This window comes from Natator depressus, chromosome 4, assembly GCF_965152275.1.
Source record: "Natator depressus isolate rNatDep1 chromosome 4, rNatDep2.hap1, whole genome shotgun sequence".
Taxonomy (NCBI): domain Eukaryota; kingdom Metazoa; phylum Chordata; order Testudines; family Cheloniidae; genus Natator; species Natator depressus.
Genome location: NC_134237.1, coordinates 15,299,520 through 15,325,895, shown reverse-complemented (window position 1 = coordinate 15,325,895; position 26,376 = coordinate 15,299,520). Strand labels below are relative to the sequence as shown.

The 26,376-nt window shown below is 40.7% G+C and overlaps 1 protein-coding gene across 1 annotated transcript in view; it reads right to left on the bottom strand.

Moving 5' to 3' along the window:
* Positions 1 to 4,014: 4,014 nt before the first annotated feature.
* Positions 4,015 to 26,376, bottom strand: part of BMP2K (BMP2 inducible kinase) — a 106,911-nt gene continuing 84,549 nt past the window's right edge. The window contains exons 15-16 of the mRNA XM_074950468.1: positions 25,033 to 25,146; positions 4,015 to 8,966 (exon numbers count right to left, since the gene is read on the bottom strand). Of these exons, the coding sequence (XP_074806569.1) occupies positions 7,516 to 8,966; positions 25,033 to 25,146 (1,565 nt within the window). The 3' untranslated portion in view covers positions 4,015 to 7,515. The remainder of the gene's footprint in view (positions 8,967 to 25,032; positions 25,147 to 26,376) is intronic.

The window sequence follows — 26,376 nt, the reverse complement described above, 5'->3', positions numbered from 1 at the left end:
GTATATAAATCTCCCCACTGTATTTTCCACTGCATGCATCCGATGAAGTGAGCTGTAGCTCACGAAAGCTTATGCTCAAATAAATGTTAGTCTCTAAGGTGCCACAAGTGCTTCCTATCTAAATGCGGTCCAAGGTCAGGGAGCTAATCCTTCGCAGTTTTTTCATTCCCAAAAGGAGGAAAACCTTCAGCTCCCTCTTGATCTGAAGAAACTTGATCAAATTCTAAGAAACACTGCATGGTTTCTTTGGCTACCAATATTAATTCCCTCCCTTTGCAGGAGCAGTTTGGGTCAGTCAAACAGATGGATCTTGGTCATATTTCAAGATGAAGTAATTGCAGGAGATTTTGGGTTATAGGTTTGTGTTGGACAGGGATCACTTCCAATACAAGGTCCTAGTCACTGCAAAGGGCACAGGTACATACATTGTGCTTAATCCCAGACACAGGAGGGCCTGGCCCATGTCCCAGCCTGAATTAAACCAGGTCAGCACAAGTAAAGCGAGTTCACCTGTGATGCTTCTCTTACCTTCCTCAATGAGACATTCCCTCCTTCTCTGCTAAGCATGGTTCATGTTAGAACAACAGGGGCATCATTTTCTCCTCTTCTTGGATGCATTGTTACAGGAAATCAAACTACTGTAGGCTTAGTAGAGACCATAAAAGTGAAATTCCCATAGTAGTGTTGTTACCAAGTAATCTTGCTGTACGTGTAGCCTACATCAAGATATTGCATATGAAAAGGAGTGGGTTTTGGGCTAGAGCAGAAAAATTGCTCACATATATTCCTCTACTTGATTCTGTCGTGAATCCTAAGGAACTTTAACAGTAATTATGCTATCTCCCCGTATGTTGCATACCCGGGCTGTGTGTTTGTGTGCATGTGGATTTCAGCACTTGCAAAAGATGTCAGACGGATAGTCCTGGAGATTTAAATACTGTAATTAGCTGTAGCACAGGCATCAGAGTAAGCTCTCTCCCTCCCACCACATTCCCCCCAAAAGTCTGACCAAAATGCTTACATCTTTAACTAAAAAGACCACTGTAATAGTTCTCAACATCCCCTTCCAGCAAGACCTGGTTTTGCAACAACCGCACCCCATTTCCTTCTGGCCAAATCAGACTCCCTTCCGTCCCTTTCTGGAGCTATAAACAGAGAGTCCAGCAAAACAATCTTCACACCTGACATAAACCAAGAGTTTCCTGGCCCTTCCTGGGCTCAGTGCTCAGCCCTTCAACCTTCTCCCAGAAAGCTGGCTCTCAGGTTTCCTCCCCTCAGAGTCCACACTTAGCCAACACACAATGAGTACCCACTGCTTCCCACCAGCCACACCCCTCCTGCTTTGAGTCTGCCCTAGCTCAGTTCCAGTCCCCCCCAGAGGAGCCAACCATACAACCGGCCTCTCTTAGCTCCCTTTGCTGTCTGCTGCTTCTCCTGGGAACTTGGCCTCACTCCACTCAAGAAGCAAACCCTTCTTATGTGCAATCCACCCAGCTGAGCCTATTAATGAACCCATCTAAAACTGCAGCTGATCAATATCATGGGGCGAAGGGGGAGCTCAGCTGGCCCATGTGTGGCTGGGTTTCACCCCCCTTAAAGGGACAGTCAACCTGTAACAACCGCCTAAGAAGAATGAGAGATTTTCTGTGCCTATTCAATCACTGGGTCCTGTACTGAGACTGCTAAAGAAGGTGCCAAGTGTTTAGCATAAGACTATAACCAGCCAACCAGCTGTTGGTAACTTTTACTCAAAGGCAAACTGAGCTGGATTTGAAAAGGGACCTACAGATGAAAAGAAATCTCATTAGCCGCCTATTTAACAAAGCTTCTTTTATAGATGTACATCATTTTTGAGACTCTAGCCGGGTCTACACTGGGGGGGGATCAATCTAAGTTACGCAACTTCAGCTATGTGACTAACATAGCTGAAATCAACATACTTAGACCTACTCACCGCAGTGTCTTCACTGCGGTGAGTCGACTGCTGCCGTTCCCCCATCGACTCCACCTGCGCCTCCCGCGGCGGTGGAGTACAGGAGTCGACGGGAGAGCTCTCAGGGGGTCGATTTATCGCATCTAGACTAGATGCAATGAATTGACCCCCGCTGGATTGATCGCTGCCCACTGATCCGGCGGGTAGTAAGTTTCTGAATCAAATGATGGTGACTGAAGGACAGAACACACAGCCAAATCACCACTAATATGGGGTACTCACCACCAATTACTAATATTGGTTTCTTCCCGTTTCACTTTACTTTTACATTTGGTTTGAATAGGGGTAACATTAACATTGTCATTAGTCTTCAATAAAGCCCTACTCTTACCCCAGTCTGCTCTGGGGTTTTAGTAGATTGGCCCAGAGTAGTTTTATCCTAAGAAATGGTTAGAAAATCAATTGCAGGGCAGAATCTGTATAGTAAGCATATAGACAGTATTTAGAATTCTAGCCAGTAATGGAAATTGCAAACATTTGGCTTCCCAATTAAGAATCTGAATGTTCACATATGAAAATCTTCTGCAGGACGGAGTCAAGTAAATATGTTGCATTCATGGAATTATAAAAGAATGTGTAATCCACTGGGATTTACTGCTTTAAGAGAAAGCAGATTATTAGGCAGCAGATATAATAAACAATAAGAAAAAAAATATTTCAAACAAAATGAACTAGGGACCAAAATCAAGTCTGTAGCAGTGAAAAGGTAAAATGCCGTAAAACTCAATTAGTGATTAAATGGAGAACGTTAATGGCAGCTCATCAGGAATATGATATTACACAATTAGTTGTTTAAGGAGGTCTGCAAAATCACTATCACATTTGATTATTTTTTTAATAACAATCGCAAGTATTTTATGATGTACATCAATTTCACAGAAAAATTAAAGTTCTCTGTTTAGTGGTACACAAAAAAGCTTTAGAAACTTCAAGTCTAACAAGAAATGGAAGTGTAATTCAGGAAAGTGCACTTAAAGCTGTATGCCAGCAATTTAAAAATAGCTTGTATGCTGTTTACTATTAGAGGACACCCTAGTCACACAAACAAACTTGGTACACACACAATTATTTGATTTTCCTTTTGAAAGAAGTACTATAGAAAAATAACTGGGCACCCACCCCCTGGCGTTTTTCTCATGTCTCCCTGGCATTTTTAATGGCTTTTGTTCATATTCTCTTTTCCAGTCACATGAAAATGATTGTGGTTGCAATGATACTTAAAAAAAAAAAAAAAAAAAATCACATTAACTCCAAGAGATATGTAATGTGTGAGTGCATGTGTATATTTATATATATAAAAATACACCGTATAGTATAAAAACCTCCAGATAAACTCTATTTGTTATCCTCACAGTAGTCAAAGTATCCATTTATTTTCACAGTGGGTATCTCATCTGACTAGCTGGAACATGTTAAAAGGTATTTCCGTAAGTGTGGGACACACTAAACTACGTCCAGCTCTTGTATTGTGCAAGCTAGTAAAAAGCAATGCAGATCTCCCAAATCTGATGCTTTGGGATCTGCAGAGAAGCTAGACTTATTTTCAGTGACTCTTGCCCTTAACCATGAAGGGCTTATTAGTACCTTCTGACAAGATGTGCAATCTTAGAAAATCCATTCAACGCTTGTTAAGACGAACAGCTAGTGCATTGCCAGCTGGGGTGTAAATCTACATCATGCTAGCGTGCTATCCACTGATGGACTGTGTGGACTGCTATCATGGCACTACGTTCCCTAATGTGCTTGGATCTACTGCAGTTTGAAAGTAGTTGATTTGTGAAGATCTCCCCTGCTGCCTTTTATATTCTAGAGCAGGGATCGGCAATCTTTGGCCCGCAGCCCGCCAGGGTAAGCCCCCTGGCAGCCCGGGCCAGTTTGTTTACCTGCCGCGTCCGCAGGTTCGGCTGATCACAGCTCCCACTGGCCGCAGTTTGCCGCTCCAGGCCAATGGGGGCTGTGGGACGCGGCGGCCAGCACATCCCGTGGCCCCCGTTGGCCGGGCACAGCGAACCGCGGCCAGTGGGAGCTGCAATCGGCCGAACCTGCAGACGCAGCAGGTAAACAAACTGGCAAGGGCCGCCAGGGGGCTCACCCTGGAGGGCCGCAGGCCAAAGACTGCCGATCCCTGTTCTAGAGGGAAGGATCAAACCCTAAAACGATACTCCCTGCTGGGTAACCAAAAAAAAAAAAAGTGACAATTCCCTACCTTTCTATCGTTGTCTTATACAGCATCGTGGTACTTATCATAGTATGTTTTTTCCAGTATTTGGTCATGATATAATAATCCTTTTTAAAATATATACATGCATACACACACACACAGTACAGGCAAAGGTAAACTGTTTTCCCCAGTGACACCAGTTACTTTGGTTCCATTAACAGATCTTAATGGAAATTAAACTCAAGGTCAATATCTCCACAGGCCAAGTCTACTGCACAGCCAACCAGGCAAAGCCAGGTTTGTAAGGCATGCAAATATTGTCTCTCTTAACCATCGCCTCCAAAAAATCATTGTCACTACAGAAACATGTTAAAAATAAGTCATTTCTGAAAAGGATCTGCTAAATAAATAGAATACATAAATCAAGGTATATTAAGCCATTAGGAAGGAAAGGCCATAATAATGAAAGGCCAGAGAATTTTGGAATTACTTGGTTTTACAGTATTTTTGTTTCCCTTAAATGAGACTTCATTACTGAGTCTCATTTAATCTAACATATACCTTCCTTCTGCTGCGAGAAAAGAAAGACGAAAACATTTAAAACATTCTCCAACTTAAACATGTTTCAGGATAAAAGTCTTAGAAAAGAAATCCAATTAGGATGACAATGATCTGCCTTCTATGCTCATTTTAACTGAAAATCCAGGAAAGAGTTATCTTAGTACATAACCTTTTTTGGGGCCCAATGTTCCCCCCATTGAAGTCAAAGGCAAACTCCCTTTCACTTCAAAGAGCAGAGTCAAGAATCCCTTTGTGCAGACTGTTAAATTCAGAGGTATAATTCCTGTGTGTGAGATAGATCTAAGACTAAAAAATGAATTTTCCAATTTAAGACAAATGTTTTGCAGGTAGTTAAGATCATTCTACACAAATGAAAGCAATGACCAGAGTGTTCTAGACATGATTTACTATAATTTCTGAGTCCACATTACACGATTTACCCCCATGAGTAATCTGATCACCTGTTCACTTTTGGAATTAACATCTTCCAAGAACTAATTAGGTAGGTGCATAAAATTTCAATAAAAGCAGTTTGGTGGGTTTTTTGTAAATCAGTGTTAATCTGAGAGCCAGAAAAAAACGCAAGCTCAACATTTGCTTCCTGGCACAAGAATAGGAAAGAACAACAGGGATAGAGCCTAAAAGAACTGGAATATTCAGATGCAGATAGATAGAGGTTACCCATTTTTAACTGTCTTTCCCACAGCTAAACATTTTAGCACGAGGACACCCCTAACTCAGCAAGACTTTGTATTTGAATTTCATCTGTTTTGTCAGAATAAAGAAAAAAGAGAGGAAGAGATAAAGACCCATGTATGCAGCTGTTATTTCTCATGCCTAAGACCAGAGACATGAATACTTTAGCTACAGATGGTTTCTAGTCAATCCAAAAAAGCAGTCAATTAAAATGGAATAAAGCTATCAAAGGAGAGCAGCCATTTGTTTTAAGAAGTCCCCTTTTTCTTTTTGTGCGTGAAAAGAGCCAGACTCCTCTGGAAAAAATCTATGGAGAAGTCTGCACCTAACTGTATTTGTCTTATTAACAAGACTTTCAGAAGAAATGTGTTAATCTAGATGTTTAGCTAATCCACAATGTGTGTGTGTGTGGGGGGGGGGGGGGTGGACAGGTGGGTAGGAAGGGAACACTCACTGCATCTGTATATACATTCATCCATTGATTTGTCTCAAATAATTTAAAATGGGTTTTTTGTGCAAAATGTCAATATTCAGAGCAAGATATACCATGTTGAAATAAACACAGAAGACCCGATGCCTTCCATCTCGTGTCTAGTCATTTACACCTGTGAAAAATGAGTGTGAAATGGGTGTCAAATACCACCATTCTGATTTCTGTTCACTTTGCAATAGGTGTAAGTGACTAGACACAAGGCACAAGACAGTGGAGATTCAGGCCCATATATAGCTAGTATATTCTTTTGTAACAGAACAGCTAAATCATGTATTCACCAAGTGGATTAGCATCACCAGCCCATCATGATATACTGTGTAGTATACGTTTTTAGCAATCTCATGTGCACCTATTGGCTTAGAGGTACTTTGTAGCAGGAAGTGGGTCCTGTCTGTAAGGCCTTGTGGTGTGAAATGCAGTTTACTGACAGAATAGTAATCAGTATCTACAAGCTACCTGCTGCTTACTGCTTCTCTTCTGAAACTCTGTGGTTTCATGGTATAGCTTCTTCATAGCTCAGTGCATTTAGCAGAAACTCTTATAAAACAGACTAAGTACAATAGTAGAGTTGTCAGAACTGAAAAGAATATTATGCGACAATTTCATAGTTGTCGTTTAAAAACAGTTTCTAAGGTATACACAGATTTTGTTTGGAATAAAAATCCAAAAGAAAGTAGTGGTATTTTCAGATGCACACCCTAATTAATAATCGAATAAAGCCACTCTGTAATCTTTACGTGTTTGCACTTGCTGCCCATTGTACTGATGATCTGATATACTCCTGCTGTGCTAGACATGGCACCCAGGTAAATCAGCCCCTCTTGTCAAGTGTACTGTGTAGTCTTCAAAGTGCTGCAAACGCTGGCTGTATCCCTGCTACTTTGTTACCCAGGATTTTATCTAGCAAACCAATATATTCTCTATATCTTTAGTTTTAACTCGAGACTTTCATTTTGCTATTTTACATTAATGGCACTTACTGTAAAAACATTTATGCTCAGGCACACAAAAATTGCCTTTCACCTCTACTTGTGCACCAGTTCTCAAGCCACCACCACACTCCACAATCTTGAGACACACAATCCTTTGAGTAGGTGTCTTGGTTAGGATTAGAAAAGAGCTTTCATTTAGAAGGTGGAGACTGAAAAATTTCCAGCAAATCCTGGATACCAGCAGATACGTATTATCTCAGGTCTCAGAGAGTCACAGGTTTGTATCATGGAAGGATTCCATTCCATCAGACCTACTGGATGCATCATGGCAGACCTTCTTCCCTGGTTTTTCCCCTGGCACTGCCTGTGAGTGGAAAGGCCATGCAAAAGTGCAGAACAGTATATTTCATGGCTACAAAGTCAGTGGCTGAAATAAGAGCTCACGTCTGATTCCTCTGGAAATGTGCTGTCCTACTGAAATGCTTCCTCCTTTTTCTGGGTGTTTTATATGATACAAAAACACATGATTTTAAATTTTTGGGGAGAGCTGGGCATGCAGTACCGAGGCTGAATAAACTGTACGAAAAATCAGTTTCCTGTCAATTCAACCAGATGGATTATTACACTATTTAAAAACAAAGTTAAATAGTGCGGAGAACAAGAAATCTGGTGGAAGCCTTTACTGTTTGGAAGGAAATGGAGCTGCCCCAAATGGATCTAACTCTAATGCCTGTTGCTGCTGGGCCTGCTGTGGTGTTACACTCTGCACAACCAGTTCTGTGAAGGGCACTGCACCGAAGTCATCTGTTTTTAGCCCATCACCACTGTGAACGGCCCCATGCAGGGAGCTCTGTCTAGGTCTACCAGGCACTACTATATTATGGTCCCCACGGTTGTCACCCAGTCCTTGATGTTGTGGGTTCCGCATCAAGTCTGGTGGGTGGAAAGGTTTGGCTCCAAAGGGGTCCAGCAGATTCTCGTCCGCTTGCAAAGGGTTGCCTCGATCTTTGCTGTCAGTCAATGCAACACTTATGTTTTCCTTGGAGTCTGAGATGGTTAGGAATTCGTTGCTGCTTTGGGAGTCCCTGCGGCCAGTTTTTTTGTGCCTGCGGGCTCTCTCTGGGGTGCGGTAGCTGGGTTTCAAAGCCTTCTTGGTGCTGGTCGGGGTGCCATGGTGGCGCTTCCCATTGCTTTTGGGCACCTCCTGTTTCATGCGTCTTTGCCGGGAGGAGAGTTTCTGCAGGTTCCGCTGCTGCTTCACCTTCTGTTGCTGCTGGCTCCCTGTAATCTCCTCAAAGGGGACAAGCCCAAAGAGGTCCTCTCTGCTTTCACTGCTCTTTGGGGTGGGAAGAGGCTGGAAAGGGGTGCAGCCAAAAATATCCACACTTCGGGGAGAAGTAGGGGAGGTTTGGCTCTCAGCTCCTACAATCGGGCCATCTGGCTGGGCCACCTTCTTGCTGAATGGGGCTTTGGTGAAGACATCAAAGTCATCCTGCTCTTGCCTCAGGCTGAGAAAAGCAGGCTGAGGAGAGAAATCTGTGTCACTCTCTTCTCTTGGCTGAGGTTGCTGAGTCTGAAGAGCAAAGAAGGGGACAGCCCCAAACACATCAAATTCTTGGCCAGGGCTCACCTTGGCCACAGTACTTGGTAACTCAGGCAAGGAAGAGAGTGCTACATTAGGTTCTTTGTCTTCACGACTGCCACCCACCTCTCTGTATCTACCGCAAGGGATCCCTTCCATGGGCTTTCCCTTGGTGTGATCAGAATCGGAATCAGAACTCTGCTTTTCTTCCTCCTCTTCCTCCGCCTCATCTTCAGAGTCCATAAGGAGAGGCCGATGGCCTAAGTTCTCAGGTTCTGTATCATTGTCATCATTAAAGTCTCCATGCTCCCCCTGTAAGACATCTTCATCCTCCTGCTCTTCATCTTCCTCACTGCTCTTGGGAGAAGGAGGATCAGATTCAAAGTCACTCTCTGACTCATCGCTTCCTTTCTGCACTTGTCCCCCTGCCGTTTTTCTTCCTGAATGGTGCTCTCGAGAGGCTTGACTTGATTTTTCAGTCTTGTTTGGGCTCCCTAAATTATTTTCTTGACTGCTGGCTGAATTGTCAATTGCCTTTCCCGGAGAACCTGCAGGGCCAAAGAAAATATAAAACATAACTTTACATTCATTTTTACAACCAACAGCTCTTATTTCACATATACCACATAGACATGTAGAAGGGTGCAGGTGCATTCAGATGTGCCTCTTTTGCAGTTATTCACATAAAAGAGATTGAAGGTCCATATAGAGTGTCAACTTTTGATCTGATGTTAATGAAATAGGTAAACTGTCAGACCTTTGTGCCCTTTGGTTACTTCTAATACACCTGGCCTGTGAGAACAACATTTTCTCTCCTTTGACAGCTCTTGGTATCAATCTTCAAAAGATAATATAAACAAGTAGGGCCAGCTGTTCAGGTGTGCACAATGCAGCTCCTACTGAAAATGATGGGAACTGCTGGGTGCTGAGCGCTTTGAAAATCTTTCCATTTCTTTAAGATGCCTAAGTGGGAGCCGGTGGGGTCCTGATCTTTTGAAAAACTAGTCTGAAAAATCTTATAGCTCAATTAATGGGGGGAAAAAAAATCTACCAGTGTGAGCTAGTCACACTGAATCTAATTTGTGCAGTTTCTGTACACCATGTAACAAACTACCAATCACAAATCAGAGAGCAATACAGTTGTATGACAGCATTTGAATTTGAAGATGCTTCTTTATTTTTGGAAGACAAATGTGGACACCACCTTACTTGGCTGTGTGCACTGTACAACTGCATAGGTACCGGTCTGGGTAGCAATATTGATTTTTTTATATTGATACACTACCGCATCGTACATCAGCGGACAACTTAGCTATGCTCTGACTGTGAAACCAAATTGCAAAAAAATACAGTGCAAAGAATGGAGAGTGTATCATAGAACAATATAATGGTAGTAATAATCGTACTGATTACTGTTGTTGCATGAGCTCTCAAAGGGTGAAATTCACTTTTTCCTGCACATAGTCCGAGTAAGAAGGCTGTGTGTGAAGAAATACACAGATGAAGAGGAGGTGGGGGAATTCAGCACACCAGCAAGCCACATGGCTGCAATACGGTCCCAGAAGTATTTTTTATACAGCACCACGTGCAGGGTGAACTATTGGTGAATGTGCCAACCTGGCGGTGTCTTTGGATCAGCATATGTATAAGCGTATGCAAATTCCCTATGAAGAAGCCCGCAAAAACAGATGTTTGAGCAGTACCACTTATATCTATAAAAGGACGTAGCTGTTATGAAACACCGGTCTCTTGCTTTATTTTAAAAGGTCACGTCTCTTCCCTCCTCCCTAGGAGCACATTTTAAAAGCTATGTTCTAATTTCTCACCTACAACAATACTTTGGCCCTGGTTCAGCAAAGCACTTAAGTCCATAATTAATGTTAAGCACATGCTTAAGTGCCTTGCTGAATCAGGGTCTTACACTGCCTACAGGCTGTTCATTTTCTTGGTAAAACACTGATGCACTAGAAAGACTAAAACTACAAATACAAAATCAAGTCTTCTGAAATAGCATAAAGGGGATATGTTAAAGGGTCTTTCTTCAATCTCTACGGAACAGAGATGATGGGTCCTGTTTCAGTGGTACAGGATTGTAGGTTTGCAGATACAGATCAGAGAATATTCTCCCCACTCCAGAATAAGGTTGTACTTGAGGTAGTAGAGTCTCAAGTCTAATTACTTGGAATACTTTTGTTAATTATGAGGCCAAAACAGTGTCTATAGAGCTTGTAAACAAAAGGGGGGGGCAGGGAAAATAGAAAAGGCAGCTCATCTTTATTTAGGCTCCATCTGAATAGCACAAAATGACCTCTTTCATTAAATGATTTTTTCTACACTGCAACCCCAGTTTTATGGGTGAGGCAGAGTTGCGTAGTGGATGAAGCACCAGACTGTGATATAAGAGAGCTGGGTTCTATTCCTGGTTCTGTCACTGGCCTACTGGGTGGCCTTGGGAAAGTCACGTTACCTCTCTGCCTCAGTTTCACCATCTGTAAAATGGGAATGATATTGATCAGGTGGTCAGTATTTTGTAAAGCCCTTTGAGATCTATGGAAGAAATGTGCTATACAAGAGCTAGATATTCAAACTCAAGTTATCTGTTATTAATCTGATGTGCTACTGAGTGTAGTTAACCATGCAGAGCTCTTAATCCCCTGCACGGGTCGAGCAGAGCCCTACTCCTGCAGAGGGTTAGACTTGCTCCAGCAGAACTTCAGAGCTCCCCTGTTGCAGAAATTACGAGTGCCATTGGAGTTTAGCTTCAGCCTTGTGGAGCTTCAGCACCCCTTTCTGCTGACTCAGCCAGCCTATAACTGAGGGAACATGGGTCACCTGAAGCCCTGATTTTACATAGGCATCATGTGTCCCTTGAGACCTTTGTAAAATTCAGAGTTCAATTATACTAATATTTTAATATCTTACAGGTGTCTTATACAGCACCTTTCATCTTAAAGGACATCAGAAAAGATTACTCACACACACAGTATGGAGAATATTTATACCTTTGTAGATACATTTCATTTCACCCACAGAAGATTGCTTAATGAATATGGGTCTCATGTTTATAGTATCACACCAAAGTAAATCAATTTATTTACTGAAAATGCTATACTTCCTGACTTCTCAGATCTTCACTCTTACTGAAGCACACCACTGATTGTCTTTAATGAGTCCTACTTTTTAACTACAAAAAAGGACTGAATCTCTCCTAGCAGCAGCTGTTTTACTACTGGGTTTTGCTGTCCTACAGGGGAAAATATAAAGCAAAGCTCTTGTACTGGCCTTTACTTTTGGCTTTATTAATTACTTACAGCAGTGCCTAGTATGAGTCGGGTGCTTTCCAAACACTGAAACAGGATAGTCCCTGATCTAAGACCTCAAATCTAAGGACAGACAAGCAAATTGAGACTGAGGAAAGGGAACAATAGGCAGTTTATATACAAGTTAACTAGAGCAGTGCTTCTCAACCAGGGGCCTGGGGCCCGGGAGCTGATTTTAGGGGGTCCACCAAGCAGGACTGGCCTTAGACTCGCTGGGGCCCAGGTCAGAAAGACAAAGCCCCATCGCATGAGGCTGAAGCCGACGCCTGAGCAACTTAGCTTTGCACATCCCCCCGCGGCGAGGGGCCCAGGGCAACTGCCCTGATTGCTACTCCCTAATGCTGGCCTTGGCTTTTGTGTGCATAACAAGAGTTGTGGTGGCACTGGTGGGCTGTGGAGTTTTATAGCTTGTTGGGGGAGGTGGCTTAGAAAGAAAAAGGTTGAGACCCCCTGAACTAGAATCATTATACACAGCATCACACAAATGTGTCTTTCAGAGGGACTTAAATGTGGATGGGGTCAAGTCTTTGCAGGTGAGTTCAGAGAGCTCCTATGTAGCATAGAGGTCACATGGAAGACCGCACAGAGAGGCTTGTGCAAAAAGCTAACAAATGAGTGGACAAAGGTAAGAGCATGGGTGGAGTAGAAGGGATGATGGAGGGGCAATGAAAAGCTTGACAAGGAAAGATTAGTAGGGAGGACCAGAATTACAGCGAGCTTTGAAGGTAGTTGATGAGAAGCTTAAGTTGGATGCAATAGTGGGTAGGCAGCCAATGGAAGGATTTGGAAAGAGGGGGATGGTTACATTGATTAAACTGACGGGCAAGGAGGAGGGGATGAGTGTCTCTTCTAACGTGAGCAATAAAGGGAAGTAAGCCACTACTGTATTCCACTCCAGATAGTAAAAAAAGCAACTGCTAACACCTACCCACAGAGCACTGCTACACTGAAATGCTTCATAATCAGTAGGAAGGGAGAGGGATGGGTGGCATGGAAACAAAATTACTCGTCGGCAGAAGAGTTTAAAATATGGAAGGGCCAATTACCTCTTTTCTCTCACCTACACTCCCCCCACATGTAACTCCATTCTTACAGCATTTAACACATTTTAAAATTTAATATAAAAGACTTTAAAAGGCATGTTTATTTTTAAATTGAAATATATTTTGAATGTATAAAAAGACTTCTTACAACTGACATACAGTCACCTATTTCAGAGATGGGACAAATTTGTAATCCCCAGCCCTAGGCACTGTTTTTACAAATACAATTGTAGCATAGTAGGGGAAAAACAGCCTAAAGGCAAAAGATCTGATGCAGTTCTTCAGTTTTGGGAGTGTCAAGGGCACAATTTTGGATCTGAGTTTAACAGTGTTGAGATGAACATGGTCAGCAGTAGCACTAGCCAGTAGCAAGGGCTGTATAGTTATATGTCTGCTCCCAGAAGCAGCAACATGTACTCTACCGTATATCCCCTTGCTCCTCCTTCAAAGACACACAGGACAAAATCTCTGCTTCTTGTCACTGCATCTGACAAGAAAACATTTAGTTGTGTGTTCCAAAGGCTGTTCATAAAGTGAATGAGAGGTATACAAAATACTGAACAGAATAAACACTTTTGTCAGTAGAAATCTGTAGTTCTGTGGATGAGGGAAACCAGCTACACATTTAAGCACTTCTTTCCAATTCCAACAACATTGGCCCAACCACATTACATCTATGCTCCATGGACTGCTTCCCAGTTCAGTTTTTAATTGATAAGGCCATATGTGGTTTGGGTCCTGTAAAACTTGAACAGCATCCCCTTCCTATGCCTCGTCATCTCAGCTGAAGCTCTTTTGCTGACCGTGCGATGGTGTTTTCGTGTAGGGAGTTGAGGCTGGTTAATTTCCTAGCATGGAAGCCACTTCTTCTGGGTGTATCACAAGAGATCACTTTTATCGACCTTCAGAGCATGGAACAAAACATATTTTTGATCAAGCATTTGCTCGACTAACTGATAATTACTACTTGATTTATGGTCAATTGAAATGGGTTGTGCTGGGGGGAGCTATTTGTACTGTCCACTGGGGGCAGTCTAAAACAGTAAGATTCAGTAATATACCCATATGCAACAGTCATTAATGCATAAAAATAAATGAATAAATCATTACATCACAGTCAACACCCAACGTAAGTTATAGGTAGAACAGCTATGTACTGTTAAAGCAACTAACAACCTCTGTAGTACCCCACTTGACCTGGAAAGTCCTCAGCTAAGCAAAATTTACATATACTTTAATGACAGTTGTGCTTGAGTAAGGACTAAAGGATTGGGCCCTCTCTTCATAAAAAAAAATCAGCACTCCTGGAATATAAGCAACTGAAGATTGTTCACAGTACAGGCCAAGTTTGCATGGTTTTTTTGTTCTTTTCTTAAAGGATGAATTGGTTAGTCTGAGTAAAATGTTTGTCACTCTACTCATTGGTTTCTAACTGGTAAAGCTTCTGCTGTTGGCTTACGATTTATTCCTTTGCCACTCAAGGAGTATGCAACTTTATCACTCCAAGCAAGGTCAGTATTATCTTTTGATGGTTAATGGTCTATTTCTGGCAGGAAGTAGACGCTTACTGGACTATCTTGTTGTATTCTATGAAAAAAAGTATAACAATAGTTTTTGGTAACCATTTTTTCACCTCTAAAACATGCCCAGAGTCATAATAAGAATTTAGAAGTAATGTATGTTTTTTATATGGATTTAAGAACAAAATGACCAGAAACATCAGGTGATTATAGCTTTGGACTGTTTGTTTGCTTCTGGTGTTAAATTGCGTCTTATCTGTTCTTAGTTTAAATAGTACACATTTGGTTTACTGTTAAATTAAAATCTGGATTATTTGACTGGATACTTTAGATTTCCCAAAGGTATAGCCTTCATGTTGGACTTGATAACCCCATGTCTTCCAAATCCTGACATTTCCAATATTTGTTGAGACACTGTAATTGTTAACATGAATGTGATTAGTTTGCAAAATGAAAATAACCTAAATCTATCTGATTTAGGGTAGACATTAGCAACATTAGGTTCAGAAAGACAAACTTGTTTTTAAAATATTAGTACCAATGTAAGTGTATACTCCGCTTTTTTGTATATACCTACACACATATTTCTGTATGAAGAGAGCTGAACACTTGTAACCGGTAAATGGTTCAATTTCTGTCTGATGAACTGAAAATTTGGTACACTGAAAATATCTAAATATCACATATTAGTCTTTAGTCTCATATTCATGCTCTCACCCTGATGATACTAGGAGACGAACCATCCCCAAACTGCATTAGCAAGACAAAGAGAAACTGTGAGGGCTGTGTTTGACCCCCTGGAGCATACACAGTGACTCCTCACTTAAAGTCATCCTACGTTGCTGATCAATTAGAGAACGTGCTCGTTTAAAGTTGCGTAATGTTGCCTTATAACATTGTTTGGCAGCCGCCTGTTTTGTCCACGGCTTGCAGAAAGAGCAGCCCATAGGAGCTAGCTGGTCGGGGCTTGGAACCAGGGTGGACCGACAGCCCCCCTATTTATCCCCACTCCCCTAAGTTCCCTGTGCGGTAGCCGCCGAACAGGCTATCAGTTGCGGGGCAGTTCAGCTGTCCCTCCCCCCACTGCCATGTGCTGCTCCTGTCCTCTGCCTTGGAGCTGCTCCCGGGAGCCTGCTGCTTGCTGTGCAGAGGGGAGGAGAGGGAGAAGAGAGGTGCTAATGTCAGGGTGTCCCCCTCACTCCTTTATCCCATCTCCACAGAGCAGGACGGAGGGAGCTTGCTGGCAGCAGCAGCTGTCTCAACTTGCTGACCTAACACCCCCCCCGCCCCGACCCTTACATTAATTCTTATGGGGAAACTGGATTTGCTTAACATTGTTTGATTTAACGTAGCATTTTTCAGGAACAGAACTACAACGTTAAGTGAGGAGTTACTGTACTGCGGCAAGATTTAACCCATATAATGGTGCGTGTTTACTTTTTAAATGGGAAACGTTGCCATGACAGAACACGTGTAATAAAAGACTTGGGGCTTGAGCCTGTGCACGTTATAATCAGTGTGCTGAATCTGATCTATACAGTTTAAGAGTCCTAGCACACTAGGTCAACTTCACTTTTGTTGACCTACATGAACATCCGAAAGCCTAGTTTTCCAATATATGGATAGTAACTCATGTAGAGGCAGGGGCTTGAGAATGGAGGAACGGGAGAAGAAATCAGTTGGGAAATAATTTTTTAATTTGAGCTTGCTTGCTATGTCTACTGCAAAGAGGTCTTATTTTAATTATACATGAAGTGGTTAGGTGGGTTTTTTGTTTGTTTACTGGGATGAACATTTGCTGTTACTGGGTCTGATCACCCGAGCACCTCTTACTATCACCATGGCCTTTATCGATGTTTTTCTTTCAGCCGTAATAAAGCCAAGAGAGCTTTGAGAGATTTGGGGAACAGTTTAATAGCTGACATAAAATAATATTTAGTTTTCATATTTAGAGCACTCTGCAAACAGTCCGTATATGACTAACTGTTCCATTGCCAATCAGCTTTGGTGCCTCCATTCCTTGTAATGGCATAGGAACAGGCAGTCCTATTGAGGCTGATGGGACTAGTCACATGAGTAGCAGTACTCACAGGCATGTTTCCACGATCAGGTCGATAAAGGGGCTGTGTTTGTCCGAGATTGTTCGATGGAGTCCTTAGACATTGTTAGCATCCATATGTCACTAATCGTAATACTGAAGAAATAGATCTAAAGATCTGCACAGAGATGCAATAAGGATCGGGGCAGAGCATGGAACAGGAAGAATAAATTGCTAGGACTAGTGTTATTTGCGTGCTTTCTTATTTATTCTAAGTGTCTGATGAATTAGGATTGAAGTCTTTTACTGTTCCCACCTATCAATCGATTGAACAGAGATCATATACGTATGAGAGGCTATTTCAGAATAAAGATTAAACCAGGGATCTCAAACTCAAATCACCATGAGGGCCATGTGAGGACTAGTACATTGACCTGAGGGCCGCATCACTGACACCCCTCCCCTCCACTGCTCCGGCCCCGCCCCCACCCCTTCCGTGAGGCCCCGCCCCTGCCTCGCCTCTTCCCACCCCTTCTCTGCCCCCATTCCAACCTCTTCCCCAAAGTCCCCACCCCAACTCCGCCCCCTCCCTGCCCCTATTCCAACCCCTTCCCCAAATCCCCGCCTCTTCTCCGCCTCCTCCCCTCAGTGCATGGGTCCCTGCTCCTCCCCCAGCCCCCCGGAAAGCGCTAAGCTGTTTGGCAGTGGGAAGCACCTTGAGGTAGGCAGAGGAGCGGGGACACTGCATGCTGGGGGGGAGGGGAGCTTGGCGGACGCCGGAAATAACTTGGGAGCGGGGGCGCGGGGAGCTTGGCGGGCTGCAGCAAATAACTCCATGGGCTGTGTGTTTGAGACCCCTGGATTATGCTATATCAGCACTGAAGTAGGTAGATCACACAAAAATAATAATGACCTATACATTTCTAAGAGTCCATAGTTTTTCATTGTGTCCCTTACTTGTATATAGTAGAAAGTATAGCAGTTTTAACCAACTGGACCATTCCCTATCCAAGGTTTTCGAGAACATGAACCTAACTTTAAAGTCCTAAATCCATATGCAGGTACCTAAACAAGTGGCTTGGTTCTTGAAAGTGCTGAGCACTGATGAGCTCCCACGACTTCCGTGGGAGCTACTGAGCACGCAGTATTGTTGAAAATTAGGCCACTTAAATGTCTAAACAGAAACTCACTCTCGATACCCATTTTTGTACATTGTTTCAAAGTACAGAACAGAGTAACTGCACTCCCCAGAGCATATCATGCACAGAAATAACGCCCTTTAAACTTGAACTTCCTACTACTTCGGCTCGTGACTGCAATGCAGTTACAAAAGCATCATATCTGTTGCTATGGGGTTGAAAAAAAGAGCAGCACAGTTTCTGAACAAGTGGTATCCACACTACTTATAACTCACCCAGTAGAAAAATAATTCAAAATATATTATTTCTGTGGTTACAGGCTTACTTTGAAGACAGTTGCAGGATTTTCATTTTCTGATGACTGCCAAGTCATTTTCTAGTTTGATGGTTCCTACCCTATATACTATACAGGAGTGCCCACTTAAACTCTGAAACCACAACCGTGTAAGTGTGGGGATTAGAATCAAAGCTCTGTCTCCTGAGCTTGTACTACAACTCAAAGAGCTTTCACACAGAAGTGCACTTGAAAGACTCTTGTTCATCCCTTGTTCCCCTTTCCACCTCTCATATAAAAAGATTTTAACGAAGCAGCAGCCATGCCGACTCATTCTTAGTTCTCTCTCTGCCATGGTCTAATGTGAACCGCTGCAGTTTAAAATCGGTGACCAAAAAACCCCTAAATATAGGAGACAACCCAAGAATAGAGAACAAGAAACTATGTGGGGGATTTGTTTCTTTAAACTTGCAAGATCTTTTCTAACCACAGCTCTGTGTCAGCGTTCTGTTACCATTTATTGACAGTAACTAACAGTGAGATCAAGTTTGGGTGTCTTGGATGTAAATCTGAAGCTTACAAGACATAGCTTGCAAAGAAGTGGGGGTGAGAGATACGTTCTGTTAATTCTCATCCCTATCAAAACCACCCTCAATATTACCCACTCCATCTGGAATTTTAGAATAATCAGATTTACAAAATATTTTCCCCCAGGACAGTTAATTATTTCATAGCTTTAGGATTGGGTTGTCCTTGCTCCTTATCTAGATGTGACTATTATCAATTAAAAAAGTACCTCTGGTTACTATTAGACTTAGAATAACTTCCAACTTTCATTTAAGTAACACTTCTGCCCTAAACTGCTTATTTCTCATACTTTGTTTACAAGCCACAGAAGTAGGTTTTCCTTGTTTGTATACACAGGTGATTTTTGTTTAGATCTAGAAATAAGTTGCCTCCCTGAACCCTCCCCAGGGTACTTGTAAGTGCATACAACCAATGCCAGTTTATGGGGGTTAATTTGGAATATTTGTTTAATTACTCAGCAATAAGAGAGGCCAAAAGTCATTCCACTTCTATTAATAGCAAATCTCGATTTCTTTTTTATCATCTGCAGGTAAAACTGTGAAAAACTATTTCCTAGAGGAAGAAGCACAGTGTTTTATTCAAAACTTGAGATTAATTTCCTGACATAGTCCCTACTAAAACTGTCAAATACTTATTAGAATGATACAAAAGCAAACCCAGGAACCCTCTTTTTCCCCCCCTAATTTCATTGAAGAGATTCACATTTTGCTTCGTATGACTTTCCTCAGCTTTGCTGAGGAAAATCTGATATATTATGGATGTATTAAACTTCTGCAACTTCTAAATCATATGCTGAGATAATATAGTTATAGAGATAGTAAGCCTGGTTTTCCTCTCACTTACACTGGTTTTACAATGGGGTCTCCATTGACTTCAGTGGAATTACTCCAGATTTAAACCAGTTTAAGAAAGGGGAGAATCAGGCCCTTTTGGGGGTAAACAGAAGAGAAAGCTCATCAGAAGGTTACATCAGTTTCTGCAGAAATAAGAGTTTTCTTTACTTTTTATATACACCAAAAATACACAATGAAACATGTCCAAGAGAAAATCCTTTTTAAGCAACCATTGATTTTGAGATCACCTCAAGGAATTCCCTTACATACTGAATACATTCTTGATCACGTTGAAACGTATTATTTGGACCCAGAGGACCAATAAAAATGAATTGCCCAAGGCAGTCTTTCAATCAACGTACGTTACTTCTGAACAGGAAAAGCCAAAATTCCTACGGTTCTCTCCTCGCCTCCTCACCCAAAATTCCCCCAGGGTTCTCTCCTCTGTTTCTCCTCACCCTCCACCCATGTCCCCAACAATATGCAGGAACATTGCTGATTTCCTGATGTGGAGAGAAGAACTGAATTACTAGATTTTTGTAATGAAACCAAAAAAACCCTGAATAAATACAAAAACATTTAAAAAGATGGACTAGGCATAATGGATAAGCTAATTAAAATCTTCAGTAAGTGGGAGCAAAAGTTGTAACAAAAACTTGCTATTGGTAATGCCTCCATGACTAGAATTCAAAGGGGCCTCAAAACAGGAAAACAGTGAATGTCAGATGTTCCTGATGGCAGATGTTTCTCCCTCTTCTCCGTTCTGTGACGAATGCATGGCTAATGTATATTATATAGTTGGGACATCACTGGTCATATGTCCTTGCATTTTAGAAAAGAGCGTGGATCTTACTCTACTTATTTGTTTACAGTACAAAGTCACAGCACAAAAAAAGTATGATTAACAGTCTTTGCTGAAAAAAAGCCCAAGTCCAGAATATACTAGGCATATATTACAGTGCTACACTTCGCTGGATTCATCATTGCTTGAAGAAGCTTCCACTACGTACCTGCACACATTATGATTATGCAGAGCTCAAACATGCTTTTAGGGAATAAGCATACTTCCACTTGAAATCAACAACAACATTCCTGGTGACTTTGGTCAGCGTCACAGTTGGTTAAATTAATGAGCACTACATTCAACCTTAAACAAGTAAAAATAAATATCCAAATACAAAGCCCCGGTATTGTTAATAATTCACATAAGTTTAAACATTATAGAAATTTTCCTCCATAAATAACAGTAAAACTATTTTCAACCCCAAAAGTAGAAGCTGTCAAATTACACTTCATTTACCAAAATTTGTAAATGTATCAGAATAAATGCCCAAAGGGGAAAAAAAGAGTTTTGTTGATTTAATGACATTTTAATGTTGTCAGAATGCACTTTAAAATAAACACAGCAGAAGATTTCATTTTTTTTAAGTAATCTTCTCAAACTGTAAACTGCTGCAATGAAATTTTCAAATATATATTTATAAAAGCTGAAGAAATATGCAGTAACATCTGTTTGCAATGTACTGCTCAGATTGCTACACTTCTAATCAGGTTTGCATCTTGTAGGAGACAATTGTTCTTCACTCAAATGCAAGGCAGGTGGAACATCTTTAATCATATAAGAAGATCCTAATAATCTTCAAGGAAATTTTCTGTTCTGATGTTCTTTTTCTAGACATCCGATTATAAGAGGATGAATGGCTTGTAACAACTGCAATAATTACATTCCTTCTGCTGGTTCATCATTTTAGGGGTTGGGGGAGAGGGGTGGAAGAGTGGGGCATAAGGACCTTACGCTTTCTTTGAATTGGTAACATACTGCCACCATCATTTCACAGCAATTTGCCACATGTCAGGCCCCAGGATTACTGGGACATTTCAACTAAATCTGCAGTATTTCTTTGACGACAGGCAGAGCAGCAGCTGCTGAATACTGTAATAGATGTATGCTGCTTGCTGCTCTTGTTTTCAAGACAAGAACTGGAAATTAAAACATGTATTTCTTAGAATGTGTTTTTTCCCCTTCAAAACACATCTGTGAATAACTTTACAATTGTTAGGACGTCTTTGATGGTTTTTAGTGGGACCCCTCTTGTATCATGAAACATGAGTGGACTTACATAATGCATGATCCTGATGTACTGATCTATTTTAATTTTAGGAGTAGAAAACCTACTTCATTATTTACTATTAAAGGATGCCTAGTTATGCAGCCTCCAAAGGATCTCTGTTCATCCCCAAAAAGGAAAGGACTGAAAATGACCACACAACAAAATGAGTGACAGGAGTATACTTGAGTCATTTCAAGAGCAAAGCAATCAGTATTGTCCTGGACCATCAACTTGTCACAGATCATGAATTCCCACTGTAGTAGGAAACTGACAGCCATAGTTTAATAAAGACTGCAATATACGCTATGCTATTTTTTCAGTCAAAGTCCACAATATTAAGTGCGAGGTTTTAAAAAAAAAAAAAGTTTCCCCCCAAAGTGAATTACTCCATGAACTCACTGATATTGTTACTGTGAAGTGGACCACTGCTTAGTAGATGATCATTTAGCCAGAGATACTGGCATGAATTAGCTGCATCATCTTCCAGGCAACTCAAAAATACCAAAATAAGTATGTTTTGCATGCAGCTGGAGAACTGTGCAGTCTTATTTGATATTTATATAGGGAATCAGATGTTTTATGCAAATTTGCCTCATTGATTCAACTATATTCCATATTTCTTCTGCCTAAATTTAAGTGAATTGTGCCTCACATTTACAAATCAAAATCTATAGTAATCTGTGTGTTATAGTAAAAATATGATGGGGAGAAATTTATCACATGAGTTACCATGGTCTAAAATCATGCCTACAGATTTAAAATCATGCATCATTCATTATTCTTGATTACCACAGTCTGATGACTGGGACACTACCACTATAGTTTACCTGTTCAAAATTAAATTTTCAGGGAAAGCTAGATGATATTTCTGGTAAAAATATAAATTAGTTTCATTACAGATGCTTTGCAGTAGTAAAGAAATGAAAACTCTACTTTTTAAAAAAATTTTACCAAAAGCTACAAAATACAACTCGATTCAGAGAATAATTCCAGCCCTTGGGAGCCTGAAAATATATATATTATATATATATATATTTTTAAAGTCTTCAAGTTCTTGGGAATTGTATGCATTGCAGTTTAGTTACTCTTAAAAGACTGAGACCAAAATGTCCTATGCAAGGAGTAGAGTACAAGGCTGTTAACGATCTATCTATAACATTATCGTTGAGTACCATTCCAAATAGCAGAAATTTATTTATGGGAATGTTCATTTTTTTCTTTTAAACAAAAACTCTACCAGAAGTTAACCTACAAAGGACCAATTCGTTTGTAGAATTCAGAACTCTTTCATATGTTATACCAAATTGTGCCAGCCATCACAAGACATTATACACTGCTTTGAGATTTGACAGACTGTGGTATAGTAGATATGCTATCAAGAATTTAGGGAAAAAATAACTGTCACCTTGTAACGAAAGGACGTATTTTCAGGCTTCTGTATTTGCTAAATAGCACTGATCTTGCTGTATCATGTCCAATATCTCAACAAGTGGTCCTTGTTGAAGAAATTAACCTAATAAAGCCATTTTTGAAAGCTGTGTTTATAGTACCCACAAGAGGTTTAGTGGGGAGGGTCCCCCCAGGATAACATAACACCACTAAAACTATTTAAAAAGCTAAATTTTATTTTAAGGGACGAAGCTGAAGCTATGCACACAGAGAGGTTCCGACCCACACGAAACAGCAGTGACAGGAACTGGAGAGGTGGTCAGTCTGCCCTGCCCTTTATCCCCTCAGTCAGAGGCACAAGGTGAGCCAGGGAGCACATGCGGATCAGTGGACACTACTTTCAAATTCTCTGGCTTCAGACACATTGTGTGAGCGTGTAATCCGCAGTGGAATACAATAGGGACCATCACTTGAAGAAGAACATTGACATTTGTTGCAGTTTTTTCAGTAAAAGACCTCAACATAGGCCATGCCTCCCAGACTGCTGTAGTGTAAGAATTTTTACAATCAACAGCTAGAGAAGATCTTTTATAAGTCTCCTCTTACTTTTCAGCCTCAACTGATCCAGGATTGTAAATATTTTTTTTTTGGTAAGTTTTACAAATGGCAAAAGAGTCAATAGTGAGGGTATACAGTTTCTCTCTCTAGATCTCCCCAGCTCTTCCATTTCCTGGACTCAAGATTATCCTAAATATGTAAATGGAAAAAAGTGGGGGGTTTTCATTATATGATTTAGTAAATTCAATGTAATTATCTTAAGGTTATAGGCACAGCAGGCTGAGAAGCAGTAGCAGAGTAAAAGAATCAAAAAGTTGTGTCAGAAGTTAAGGGACTATAAAAAGTTTCCAGACCTAAAAGTATCTCAGTGCAGGATACCTTGGCTTGCTGAGTGCGTATCAAGATCAGGAAAGTAAAACAGTGACACTAAGTTGGATGGCCATCACTCAAAGGGACCATTTCTTTCCTTATTTCACATTAATTCAGCCTTGCCTATAAGGCAAAGAAGAGTCTTTGCAGCTACTGCATAATGCAAATCCTGCAGAGTCTAGTTCTATGGAAAACACACCGTACTTAGGACAGGCTTAAGAGACCTGAGAAATGCTAGAACTCTTTAGAGCAGGGTGATTGAAGGTGGTAATTTAGTGCTTGCTGAGCAGATATAACAGACGAAAACTCAGAGAATGTAGTAATGTGAGCAGAACCGGTTTAAGCAGTTTAACCAGTTTTAACCAGTTTAAGGCAGCCTGACAAGGAAAAAGTTGATAGAGAATGAGAACAGAACTAACAGCCTAGCTCTTAATGAGTACCACAGTAGAGAACAGAATGCCAAATATTATTCTGTTCACACCTGGTAGTGCATGGTCAGAAAGGGCCTAAGTGTTAGATCACATAAGGAGATTCACAGAAATGCAAAGTGAAAGAAAAAAAGGGAATGTGGCTGCAAAAAAAAAAGTACACAAGACTGAAGACAAAGTGAAATCAGAGCATATTAGAGGAACCATTTCTGTGAATATGGACAGTCAGAAAAATCACATGAAGAGGGCATTTTTAACTCAACATACCCACAACTTTGAGCATCTTTACGTTACACCTTATTTTACTCATTGCTGGCTTCACAGTAGTACAAAGTAACAAAAACTTTTTGTAATGTTACGGAGGAGTGCCCTAGATTCTATTCTACCTCATGCATTAAAATTGTCAATGAAGTTCTTGTTGCCGAATTTTTAATAACTGGCAAGTTAGTAAGCGATAGAGCACAACTTGGTTTTTAGATCCCAGAGTTCACAGTACAGTCAGAAAATTTGTCTCTATAAAGAAAGTTATACAGAGTTTCAGTGTCATAAGTGTGACTGTAACCAGACATAAAGCTAAGCTCTTTATCCCTCTGCTGTTGCACCTGCAGATTCTAATAAAATAGAGGAGCCAACAACAAAAATAAAAGACAGAAAGGCTGGTGGCTGAAAACAATAAAGGAAAGTAGCAATACTTGTGTGTGACCTAAATGACTAATTTCCTTAACAGGAGACTTTTTTTTTTTAAACTGACACAGGTTGTATTAAATTCAATATATCATGCATATGCAATTTTTGAAATGTAAATGTATCAATGCATTTGGGTGCTAGGTTAGATTTAAACTCCAAGACATACATGATAATGTTCGAAAAATTGTCGTCTATTCAATCTTCAACCACAAGGCTGATGATTCCAATTTGCACTGGTTTGGTCATATAACTGAACAAGCTTCCTTTGAGAGAGAGATATTTAAATAAGAGGTAGTGATGTTACATATGTAACTTGCCTGGGTGAGAAATGAAAGGTACAGAACCAAAGGGATCTTCAGAAGGATGGTTCTGTGGAGCAGAATGTGGCTCCACATTCTTATCTGAGGATGCTCTCCTCTCCACGAGCCTGTCTGTAAAAATAAATGAAACAGAACAAAAAATAAAATAAAATAAAAATGGCAGTTCTTATGCCAAATTAATGATACGTTTAATAGATTTGTGTTTGTTTCGGAAGGATAACATCCTCTCCTTGTACCCTGACAGCTATCCCATTTTTGAAGGCCTTCATCTGCAAGAGTTCATTCTTGCTTTACTTCTCTGCTCCCACCCCGAAGTAAATTGTGGCAGATGATGAAAAAGTATTAAAACCAAAAACCAATATAGTCAACCAGCACTTGTAAGAGAAACTAATTTTCATTCTGTTCCGTTTAGGTTCTAACATCACAAACACCATGGTATCCAAGGACCTAAGTCAGACACCTTGTGTTACATTTTAATTTTTTATGTCTAAAAACAGTTTAAAAAAAAATTCACCAACTTCCCTAAAGGTAAAGATTTTCTGCTAGAACCACAATGAAGGACATAAATTTGTAATCCCGCCAGCATTCCTTTTAAATTATGGAATTGTACTAATGATTGCAATAACAGTTTTTGAGTTTCACCAAATCCAAACAAGTATAGTTATGTTTTGTATGCTCTTTATTCTCTTGTGTTCTGGTCCATACAATGTGTTTTAGAACGGGATACATACAGTAATCAACATTACAAGAATAATGCAACACAAAACTGGGAATGTAGTCTCCTCATTTATTGTAGCCTAGTGTTCCAAGGGTCATCAGTGATAAGACAAGAAGGTAACCCATAACTGGAATTCTGTCAGCAGATCTATCTTGGTGCACTATTGCTCAAGAGTCCTGGAACCATTTCAAAGCAGTTACCCAACAGCACACAAACTGATAGTCATAGTTGAGCATTCTGTGAATATAAAAAGCCCACATCCTCAATTGCCCACGGCGCCTCTCCATCTGGCTAAACTCCAATTTTTGATTCAAAAAGAAGAAGGGATGGAGGGCAGGTGAGCAAGAATCTACAGAAACTATACATTCACCTAAAGAAAGAAAAATTACCAGTAACCAGAGTTAATATAATTACCCTTGTGGTATTCCATCGTAGATTAACAAGTAGTTGCAATTCCCAGGTGGATGACTAATGAGTGCTTAATTGGACAGATATTGGATAAATGATTTGACAGAGTGAGCATATTGTCTAGCTCCAGCATTTTGAGAGAATATTACTGAGCCAGATACAGATACAAACTGAAAGCATTCTAAATCTGATGGAGGCAAGATAAAGAGGTGGCC